The 11,503-nt window shown below is 42.7% G+C and overlaps 1 protein-coding gene across 3 annotated transcripts; it reads left to right on the plus strand.

Annotated features, from left to right (window-relative positions):
* Positions 1–286: 286 nt before the first annotated feature.
* Positions 287–11,238, plus strand: BMP2 (bone morphogenetic protein 2). 3 transcript variants are annotated; one of them, XM_061126664.1, is made up of 4 exons: positions 287–557; positions 833–889; positions 1,721–2,070; positions 9,518–11,238. In XM_061126664.1, exons 3-4 carry the CDS (start codon positions 1,728–1,730, stop codon positions 10,360–10,362), a joined length of 1,188 nt encoding a protein of 395 aa, XP_060982647.1. In that variant the 5' UTR covers positions 287–557; positions 833–889; positions 1,721–1,727; the 3' UTR covers positions 10,363–11,238. The 3 variants fall into 3 exon arrangements, with proteins under 3 accessions (XP_060982647.1, XP_060982646.1, XP_060982648.1); XM_061126663.1 differs by lacking the exon at positions 833–889; XM_061126665.1 differs by lacking the exons at positions 287–557; positions 833–889 and adding an exon at positions 1,485–1,612.
* Positions 11,239–11,503: the final 265 nt, after the last annotated feature.

Raw genomic sequence — 11,503 nt, forward strand, 5'->3', positions numbered from 1 at the left:
CGCTGCGCCCTTCCCCGGACCCGGCGTCGCCCAGGATGGCTGGCCCAAGCCATGGGCCGTGGCGGAGCTAGCGCCGAGCGCCCGACCCTCGCCCCCAGAGTCCCGGAGCCGGCCCCGCGCGGGGCCACGCGTCCCGCGGGCGCTGGTTCCTAAGGACGACGACAGCACCAGCTTTTCCTTTCTCCCTTCCCTTCCCTGCTCTGCACTCCTCCCCCTGCCCGCTGTTGTTGTGTGTCAGCACTTGGCTGGAGACTTCTTGAACTTGCAGGGAGAATAACTTGCGCTCTCCACTTCGCCCGGGTGCCTCTGCCCCAGCGGACCAGCCTCACCGCCTGCGAACCCCGCCGCCCCTGCCACTTCTCCGCCGGGCCCGACCCGAGACGCCGTTCCCTGCGTGCTGGGAGGGACTGCCTGGCCGGCACCCGGGAGAAGGAAGAGGAGAAGGAAAGGAACCCGGTCCCCGCGCCAGGTCCTTCAGCCAGAGCTTTTTCCATGTGGAGGCTCTTTCAATGGACGTGTCCCCGCGTGCTTCTTAGACAGTCTGCGGTCTCCTAAAGGTGACAACGTGGGCCGGGGCCGGGGCTGGGGGTGGGCGCGGGTCTCCGGCAGCCACAGCAGCTGAGCCCCTCCCGGGGCCAGGCCTGGCGGGACGTAAACAGAAGAGGTCCACGTGCAGCCGAGCCGCTGAGGGGATACCCACATCCTACCGCCCCTGGCGACCTTAGGCTTTGCTCTCCTGGCTAGCACTCTTCCGCCCCTCCTCCCTCTCCTTCTTCGGGATTTTATTAGGGCTGTTAACACTTGGATGATTTTTTTTTTTTTTTTTTTTAAGTTAAAGAAGTCCCTTCTAGAGGGTGGCCCGTGGACTTCACCCGTTAGCTGCCAACCTGTACGTCCTGCCGTGGCGATCCGTTTTAATTTCAAGTTTCTCCCGGAGAACTGCTCTCTCTACTCAGAGCCGCGTCCCATTTAGGAAAATATTATACGTTGGGATTCTCCCTGTTTTTTTTTTTTTTACCATGAATGCAAGGGGGGCAGTTATTTCGTGCCACCTTGAACTGACACGTGAATTAATAGATATTAGCCATCTACCTAATAGGAAGATACCTGTGTATATTTACTGCATAGGAGGGGGCGAGGGGGGTGGGGAATGGAGTGGCCTGCCCTGACACTTCTGAGGTTAGGTTCGGGTCATAGGTTGCGAGTGATTTCGGAAGTTGTGTCCTTGAGTTTATTCGCTCTGGAAGTTACAGACCCTGTGTGTATCGGGAAGTTCTATATAGTGCCTGTAAGGCAGTCACATGCACCATTTGTGTGTGTTTATATGCAAGTGAGCGCTGTGTGTTTGGGTTGGGTTAGGGGACGGAGAAATGTGAGACTAAGCGGTGGTTTTCCCAGCTTCCCTATACAGCTGTCAGCGTGAGTGTCACAGAAAGAAAAAAAAAAGTGACAGTCACTGACGCGGGGTGGGGTGGGGGGCCAATCTTGACGGGTTGAGAATGGGATGGGAGCGGGAAAAAGCCATCTGGCGCAGGAACTAGGTATTCTTCCGTTCTCCCAAACGTTTGAGCTTCAGCTCCTCTGCAGTATCCCCGCGAGTGCTGTCAGCCAGGTGGGCACCCTGGAGGAGGCGGCAAATGGACGAAGCGGGAGCCCGCGGGGGCGGAAGGGGTGAGGACTGGGCGGGAAACTCCGTGACTAATGTCGGCCCTGTCCGCAGGTCGACCATGGTGGCCGGGACCCGCTGTCTTCTAGCGTTGCTGCTTCCCCAGGTCCTCCTGGGCGGCGCGGCCGGCCTCATTCCCGAGCTGGGCCGGAGGAAGTTCGCGGCGTCTGCTGGCCGCTCCTCATCCCAGCCTTCGGACGACGTCCTGAGCGAGTTCGAGTTGCGGCTGCTCAGCATGTTCGGCCTGAAGCAGAGACCCACCCCCAGCAGGGACGCCGTGGTGCCCCCCTACATGCTGGACTTGTACCGCCTGCACTCGGGCCAGCCCGGGGCGCCCGCCCCGGACCACCGGCTGGAGAGGGCAGCCAGCCTCGCCAACACCGTGCGCAGCTTCCACCACGAAGGTGAGGCGCGGGGCCGGAGCTTGGGGGCGGAGACGGGGGCGGGGAGTCGTCCGGCAAAGCGCCCCGCCGTGGGCAGACTGCTGGCATCCCTGGCAGAGCACCTTGGCCCGGGCGCTGCAGACGTTTCCCTGTTTGTAAGAACCTTTCCGAACCTGGCTTTCACGCACTGCCTGTGTGGCGGGAGACCCAGGGATTCCCTTTCGGTAAATCGGCACTCTTTTCCTGGCTTGGAGCCAGAAGAGTGACTCCTCCTCCAGGAACTGGAGAGAAATCAAATGATGGGGAAGATGAGGGCAAAAGGCATGCCCCTAGACTGCGAAACGTGTAAGAATTCCTTAGGAGAAGAATGAGAAGGAGGGGGGCTGATTGGGATCTCTCCATGTCTGTTTGGAAGCCTTTGCTCTATAAATCTGCTTCTCTTGCTTAAGCCAGGGTTTCAGGCATGACAGCGCCACGGGCAGAATTTTCAGAGATAGTATTGAAAAATCAAAGCCCAGGGCCCCAAAGTCTTTCTAATTTACAGTAGATCTGGGCCTGGTTTGGAAGATTTCAAATCCCTATCTAATCCTCGTGGGAGATCAATTCCCCAATCAATCTTACTGTTTCCACAATGACTTTCTTGTCTTCTGCTTAAATCTGAGATGAACTTCCTAACAGAGACAAGGCTAGCCTTCAGATGAAAGCTTTTGCAGCAGCTAGCTGCTTGTTTTCCTTTTAGTACATTGAAATGTGAATTTTTTTTTTTTCTTTTATGATATGGATGTGGTTTTTCTAAGGTAGGGTATTTCTGCTTGTTTCATCAGAAAGGCATTTAGTGGATTTGAAATGTCTTAGAGCAACTTTTGAGATCTGTTGTACCCAAGTTCTTAGGGCAATTACTCAAAAATACGTTCCACTGCAATTCTTTTTTTGCACTTTTAAATACTCCTTTGGCTTAACACATTCTAAACAGAGCCCAGGTTCCTTCAAGTTCTAGAGGAGGATCCAAAGTTGTATATCACAGAGCAGCCACTTGTAGAATATTGGAGAACTAGGATATAGTTCCCTTTTTCTTACCTTGCCCTGCCGAGGTGGTCGGTTTCAAATGGAAATCTGTGCTCTGATATAAGCAAATCAGTAGAGTCACAGGCAGGCATTTTCTCCCTGTGTGGAAGACTTACACTGTGAGAACAGCAGTTGATAGTGGGAAGGGGTTGTAAAGGCAGGCCACATTACTTCATCAAGGCAGCTATACCTCATGAAGGGGACATTGAATTGATAATCAGTTCATTTTTCAGCACATTTCTAAGTGAGGTGCTCTCTGCTAGCAGAAATTAGGCTTGGAAGGAAGAAAGATCTCATATTACTCCTTCAGGTTTCATCTACTGAAAGCACAAGTTGTCTGTTGTCATGTAGAAATGTTTTTGTTCATGTACATTCTATCATCACCACCTTGGAGTGATTATAGATCCAGCTCACCATTCCCAACTGATGCTGATTAGATTTGTTTTTCTGGATAGAAAAGTAATACAAATTGCTATTTTGGCTACCTCTCCTGGAGATATAGCAAGGACATCATTCTTTATTTTTAAGGCCAAGAAGGTACTGCGTGTCTCTTGGAACTTAAAAGGAAGATAGATCATTTAAAACATTTGACACCTAAAAATACTCAATTGCATGATGATCCCATCAGTGAAGTCTCCATATTTCTCCTTCCTCTTGAAGTGCCTTGACCAAATCTAAACAGACAAACTTAATATAGTGCGTTATTTTAACTTAAATAGCATACTTGAGCTTATAAGTCAGAATGTATGTCTTTAAACATGTTAAGTGTTATGTGCCAAATAGTACAGAAGTTACCAACTTGCTTAAAATCAATTTGTAATAACTTCAGATTTTAATGCAATTAGATGATAGGAAAAAGCTATGTAATGTTTGCCCCAAATTTCAACAAACCCATTTCTTTTCTTGTTATGACTAGCATATAATCAGTATGCTACAAGTTGCCCTTCTTTTGAAGACCAGTTCATTTTTATATAGCCCAGAATTTGGCTTTTGTAAATATTCTTGTTTATAAAACATCCATGCATGACACTAAAAAATCTTTTAATAAATCATGTGATTAAGGCTTAGGGTTTAAGAGTAGAATTTGGTTCCTAGAGTCTTCATAGGTGTTTATTTATTAAAGGATCAAAGGATCTGATTACAAGAATTACCTGTTGGTTTTATTTGTGGGCAGGATCTAGGTGATTTGGTGAAATACAAGACAAGAAATATCATGGTGGCCTTCTTTCAGCCAGTGTGAGAAGATAATGGATCCACATCGTAGGTGCTCAGTCACAGAAATGATCAGTTGTCATTTCTCCTATTAAACTTTCTCTAGTACTTTCTACAGTGGCTTTTATTTGGGAGAGCCCAAGTACTGCAAAACATTTTCTTCTTTCAAAGTTGTTAAAAAGTACTTCAGCCTCATAGGCCTTTCAGAACTGCCACTGAGGATAAAAAATCACTTCTTTTAACTGGAAAATGTTCTGTGCTTTGCTTATAGCTAAAAGCATATTGAAACTGGTTGACTTCTTTGGCCCTGCAAAAAAATCTTTATTCTTTCCTGTCAGATTGGAAATATGGAAGGACCACATGCTTGCTCTCCAGACTCTGAAGGACACAGTTCTCTTTTTGCCTGAAATAACTGAATTATTTGCCCCTATGGCTAAAGCTTTGAATTAAACATTAACCTTTTTTCTACAAATGTAATTTTCATGAAAATACCCAATTAAAAGGAAAATTCAGGAAACAACTACTGCCCTGTGAAGGAACACTGATTCCCAGTACAACACTGGGATTCCCAATTAAACACTGACTCCCAATTTGAACACAGATTCCCCGTGCAACCAAAGGATTTGGACACATATACTCACCAAACCAGTGTTCACCTGGGGATGCTTCCTAGGTGTCCCCAGGTATTTCAGCGTGAACAGGAAAGCCGCGCCCCCCTTCTGTGGAACAGGCATTCTGTTGGGAAACGCTCATAGATGGAGCCTTTGGTGCCCAGAGAGTTCTTGTACTAATGTTTTACATGCTGCTTCTTTTTTAGTGGCTCCTCTCTGTTCCCTGTTGATCCCTCCTCACTGAGCTATTTTGTCTTATTTTTAAAGACTTGGCCTTTTGTATCTTTCACCTGGTAGGCAACTTATAATAAGAGGACCCTGGATCATTCCACAGGTGTTGGAGTTAAGGGTGTGCAGAGGCCAAATCAGAGTTAGTGAATGTGACCATGTTCTCTCTTTTAGCTGCCATCTCCTTTGTTGTCTTTAATTTTTAACTGATTCATTTGAACCTTTTGTATTTAATCTTTTTTTTCTCCTTGATGCATTAATTTTCTCCCTCCCTCCCTCCCTCTCTCTCTCTCTCTATATGTGTGTATATATATATATATGTGTGTGTGTGTGTGTATTCTCTAATCATTATTTTACATTTTGGACATGATTATTTTTTATTCTCCACTACTTTCATTTTATTTCAGGGTAATACTTTCCAACCTTACTGACTAGCTAGAACATTTGCAGGTTTTCATTGTTGTTTTCTTAACGAACATTTTTTATTCAAAGATTGTTGCAAAATTCTCAAAATGTAATGACAACTCACTTTTTGCTAAAACTTATCATACTGTAGGAGAAAAAGATAGCCACAGAATATCAGTGGTTCCAAACAAGATCTGCATGTCCCAGTGCCTGCCAGTTTACTTTTCTGCTTATTTAGTCCTGTCTGCTTCCTCCATCATTTTCTATTCCTTTAACTGGGACAGAACTCACCCTGCAGATATATTTGTATTAAATATAAATCTGCCTCTGTTGATTTTGACTTTTGCTTGAGTTTTTGACTCCTCCCCCATGTTAGATGGTGCCATCTAGTGGCCAGAAACCTGGGGCCTGCAGTAGGCTCAACTGCATAGCTATGCACTGTGACCTTAGGAAAGTCACATAACCTCTCTGAGTTCCACTTATTTCATTTCCAAAATGGAGTTAGTAACAGTTTCTCTCTAATTGATCTGTCATAAAGTAATTGATATTACCCTGGTAATTCCCTGGTCTAGGGAAGAGGAAGTCAAATTGAGCCCAGGCTAGCTGTGGGAATTCAGCCTTATCTTTGGATTATTTTGATATAGATGAATAATTGACAGTGTAGATGATTAAGTTAGAACTTTGCTTTTGGGAGAGAGGTTGAATGTCTTTTTTACCTTATTTTTCCTTATGTTGCCACATTTTTGCAGCCATAGCTCCATTTATTTGATTAAGAACTTAGAAGTTCAGGGACCCACATCTAAAATAGTCTGGAATCCTCAGATCCCTTGGCAAGTGCAGCTTATTCAATAAAGATTATTTACATATACCTCAGAGAAATGTACATTACCTACTTAGGTAAGTGCCCCATTATTTTCAGAATCCCCAGGCTTGATGTGATTTGTAACTTCTTTACTTCATTTCAAAAAGTTCAGATTTTTTTCTACCTTCTAGAAAAAATTCATGTTCCCTTGCAGATCAAAGGAGAGGGTACCCTAACTTTGGTCAGTTTTCCTGGGTTTGGGGATTCCTGTGACCTTCTGATGTATCTCTGTGACCAGAGTCTGCAATCAGGGGTCTTGTTGTAGAGGCCTTTGAATTAAGAAGGGATGGTGGTCCAGTAGGGCTTAGGTTGCCTGACATGAAGCTACAAAATTGGAGAAAGATCTTCACATTACTAGTTAATATTTAATAGTGTAAGTTTTTTCCTTTGCTAAGTGAGCCTTCTTTTGCCACTTATTAATACCTCCAATGAGATTTTGCAGCACCTGATATTGCCTTTTAATAGGCTATATCCAGTTGAATTGTGGGAGTTTTATATAATTCAGTAATACATTGGTCTTTTGGAGGGTTGTTGTTCTATTTGGGCTTCTCAGGTGGCTCAAGGTAAAGAATCTGCCTGCCAATGCAGGAGACACCAGTTGGATCCCTTGATTGGAAAGGTCCCCCTGGAGGAGGAAATGGCAGTCCACTCCAGTATTCTCAGCTGGGGAATCCCATGGTCAGAGGAGCTTGGTGGACTACAGTTCATGGGGATGCGAAGAGTTGGATATGACTGAGCATACATTCATTATTGTTCTATTTAATGCCTCTTTTATACCCATCCTCCTTGCTTCCTTTACTCGTTTCTCATGCTTACCTGAGAGATTGTTCATCTTCTTCCTGGCTGTGTGTGATATTTCTCTGGGCTTGTTTGTCAATACAGCTGTTCCACAAAGGCCCCAGATAAGGTGACTTTCCTTCCCCTCTTTAAGAAGAGCAAGAAACTAATATGTGTTCTGAGATCAGCGAAGTCAGTTGCTTGGGGCCAGGTCTGGCTTTGGGTCATTGTGTCTGGAGGACGCTGCTGATTTTTACATCACTCCTGTTTTCTCTGGTAGCTTCTCTGCTGAAAGTGGAAACATCGGAGGGCTCCTGAATTGCAGGGGGTAAACACAATCCTTGATATTGAAGGAGGGCTCAGGTTGATTGGTGGGAGGGTTATTTTAAAATAGTGCCTGGTCTGAAGTACCATTAGCCAGGCAGCAGAGTTTAGAGCTCTCCCAAAGGTAGCCCTTTGGTGTGGGTTAGTCCGTGTCTAAGGAAAGGAGCTTTAGATCTACTCATCCCTGTCTTCAACTCTTACTCCTTGGCCGACACTAATGGTTCTTCTGTTCATCTTTATATTATTTAACAAAAAAGGCACTTTGTTTCTGGCAATTATACTTGAACATGAAAAGCATTCTTTAAAACCTTTAGGTTCAAAGGGCAATTCCCCAGCTTCCAGCATTCCCTCACCTGGGAGCTGCTGGAAATACTGAATCTCAGGCCCCACCCTAGACTCACCAGTAGAATCAGAATCTACATATGAAGAGTTAAGGTGTCCTAGGTGATTTGCATGAAGGTTAAAGTTTCCAAGCATCCCATTAAAGCATTCCTCCATAATTTAGTGTAAACCTCCCCTGTTGACCTTAGCTTGCAGTAATGACTGTTGCTTTGATGATGAAGGTTTATGAAGGTTTATAACGTAGAACCTTTGAGTGAAGGATCTGATTATCCTTTGCTAAGATATCTAGATTTTGTGAACAATGAATAGCTATTTGGTTTAGGAGAAATAACAACCATAAAATTAATGAAAAATGATTTCCTCTTATGGTGATGACGTGAAACTGTGGCTAAATTGATTTTGCTGGCACTCAGGTTGGATCCTGAATGAAGCAGGTAAAATTTGTTGACAGTGAAATGACAGGATGTGGTAAAGCTAGATGAAAGTAAACCCAAATATCTCAAAATTCCAGTGCTTTCACTATTAATTTAATAATAATGGGTACTTTTTATGAAATGCAGACTAAACATTCAAGGTGCTATGTTACATTGTTTGTTCAAAAAGCAGTACTTAAAATTGAAATTCTAAGATTTTAAATCAGGAAGAATTTTCTACATATAGCCCACTTAAATGACTATTTTAAAATAAATAATGATAATAGATACAAAATGATTATTCTGTACTTAGATTATCTCTTACATCATGAATATCATAATGGCATTTCTGTAGATTTTCATAAATTTAGCAGGGGGTTTGTCTATATCCTGTAGCCTATTATTGGGTGTGTATATATATTTTGTTTGTTTTTAAGATAAAGGAATTATAAATAGAAGAGAATTATTTTTTCCCCAAAAGCATCTGAAATGAGATTTTTATTTTTGAGGTCATAAGGAGGTGAGAGAACAGACAAAGTTGGCAAGTTAACTTCTCTTGAAATTGTCCAGCCTTAATTACAATAGTGTCCTAGTTCTACCCTTACGTTTCCAAAGAAGCAGATCCCTTGTAAATGCCTTTGTTTCTGGACTTTTGAGTAAAATAGTAGGGTGTACTTTGCAAAATGTCATCGTTGATGTTGAGTTTCAGAGTCTTTAATTAGGAAACTGAAATCTGTATATCGAGATTTGTAAATCATCTAAATTGCAGAGTAATGTTTTAGAATACCGCTTAAGGGATTGACATTAAAGCCTTTTTCTTTTTAAGAAATGCAATAATTTCCTCAAATCCTCACTCATTAGGCCTCTACTAACTACAGTGCTGACTTTTTTTTTTTTTGCCCTAAAGTCTGTGAATTCCAAAGAAATGCTTCACCATTCCCCCCATTATTATAGCCACCTGGAAGCAGTATTCACATATTAGATTTTTTTAAAAAAATGACAATAAATTGTGAAATTTTGTTTCATGGTGTGTATATTGACATAAATATATGGAAAAGGGAGGATAGTTTCTTTATCTAAAGGGGAAATTGTAATTTTCTGGTTGCAGACTTTACATGGGTTGAATCAAACCCTGCAGTGATGTTTATAAATCCTTATATACAATCAGACTGTCTTACTTGCCTTACTGAACAATTTTTCTTTTTTTCCACTTTTCCATATCAAATTAGAATCTTTGGAAGAACTGCCGGAAATGAGTGGGAAAACAACCCGGCGATTCTTCTTTAATTTAACTTCTATCCCCACTGAGGAGTTTATCACCTCAGCAGAACTTCAGGTCTTTCGGAAACATATGCCCGAAGCTTTGGAAAACAATAGCAGTTTCCATCACCGAATTAATATTTATGAAATTATAAAACCTGCCACAGCTAACTCCAAGTTCCCTGTGACCAGACTTTTGGACACCAGGTTGGTGACTCAGAATGCCAGTAGGTGGGAGAGCTTCGATGTCACCCCCGCCGTGATGAGGTGGACCGCCCAGGGGCTCACCAACCACGGGTTCGTGGTGGAGGTAGCCCACCCAGAGGACAGCTATGGGGCCTCCAAGAGGCATGTGCGGATTAGCAGGTCTTTGCACCAGGATGAGCACAGCTGGTCACAGATAAGGCCCTTGCTTGTCACTTTTGGCCACGATGGGAAAGGACACCCTCTCCACAGAAGAGAAAAGCGGCAAGCAAAACATAAACAGCGGAAACGCCTCAAGTCCAGCTGTAAGAGACACCCTTTATATGTGGACTTCAGTGATGTGGGGTGGAATGACTGGATCGTTGCCCCGCCGGGGTATCATGCCTTTTACTGCCACGGGGAGTGCCCTTTTCCCCTGGCCGATCACCTGAACTCCACGAATCATGCCATTGTCCAAACTCTGGTCAACTCCGTTAACTCTAAGATTCCCAAGGCCTGCTGTGTCCCAACAGAGCTCAGCGCCATCTCCATGCTCTACCTTGATGAGAACGAGAAGGTGGTGTTAAAGAACTACCAGGACATGGTTGTCGAGGGTTGTGGGTGTCGTTAGCACAGCAAAATAAAATAAATATATATATATATATATATATATATTTTAGAAAAACAGCAAAAAAAAAAAAATCAAGTTGACACTTTAATATTTCCCAATGAAGACTTTATTTATGGAATGGAATGGAGGAAAAAAAAAAAAAAACAGCTATTTTGAAAATATATTTATATCTACGAAAAGAAGTTGGGAAAACAAATATTTTAATCAGAGAATTATTCCTTAAAGATTTTAAAATGTATTTAGTTGTACATTTTATATGGGTTCAGCCCCCAGCACATGAAGTATAATGGTCAGATTTATTTTGTATTTATTTACTATTATAACCACTTTTTAGGAAAAATAGCTAATTTGTATTTATATGTAATCAAAGGAAGTATTGGGTTTGTACATAATTTTCCAAAAATTGTAGTTGTTTTCAGTTGTGTGTATTTAAGATGAAAAGTCTACATGGAAGGTTACTCTGGCAAAGTGCTTAGCACATTTGCTTTTTTTTTTGCAGTGCTACTGTTAAGGTCACAAGTTCAAGTCCAGGAAAAAAAAAAAAGTGGATAATCCACTCTGCTGACTTTCAAGATTATTATATTATTCAGTTCTCAGGAATGTTGCAGAGTGGTTGTCCAGTCCGTGAGAATTTACATCCTTATTAGGTGGAATATTTGGATAAGAACCAGACATTACTGATCTAATATAGAAACCCTTCCCCTAACCCTTAATTTGCAGAAAGAGTAAAGCAAGACCAATAGAAATAATTAGGAAAACGATGAACCTGCAGGAAAGTGAATGATGGTTTGTTGTTCTTTCCTAAACTAGTGACCCCTTCAAAGGAGCTGGACTGGCCAAAGTATTAAATAAAATATAAGATTTCTTCATTATTGATATCGTGATCATGTATATTTAAAATTGATATCTAGTGGCCCTCATGAAGAGTTGGAAATCAATTTGTATTTCACTTTTACCTCACCGGGAGCTCTTTATGCTCAGAAGGACTCAATTTTCTAACTTTGCCCCCCACACAGCAAAATTGTTTTCTGCCTATCCCAGTTCTCTGTTCTATCAGCTTGTTTTTCTTTCTAAGGTTATGTGTTTAAACACATTTCTCCAAATGTTAAACCTATTTCAGATAATAAATATCAAAGTTCTT

The sequence above is a fragment of the Dama dama genome, chromosome 23, assembly GCF_033118175.1.
Source record: "Dama dama isolate Ldn47 chromosome 23, ASM3311817v1, whole genome shotgun sequence".
NCBI classification, from domain to species: domain Eukaryota; kingdom Metazoa; phylum Chordata; class Mammalia; order Artiodactyla; family Cervidae; genus Dama; species Dama dama.

Excerpts from the sequence above, each read along its gene's own strand:
- BMP2 (XM_061126664.1), top strand. The coding sequence starts at position 1,728 with ATGGTGGCCGGGACCCGCTGTCTTCTAGCGTTGCTGCTTCCCCAGGTC. Across the intron at positions 2,071-9,517 it reads GCGCAGCTTCCACCACGAAG|AATCTTTGGAAGAACTGCCG; the intron begins GTGAGGCGCGGG and ends ATATCAAATTAG.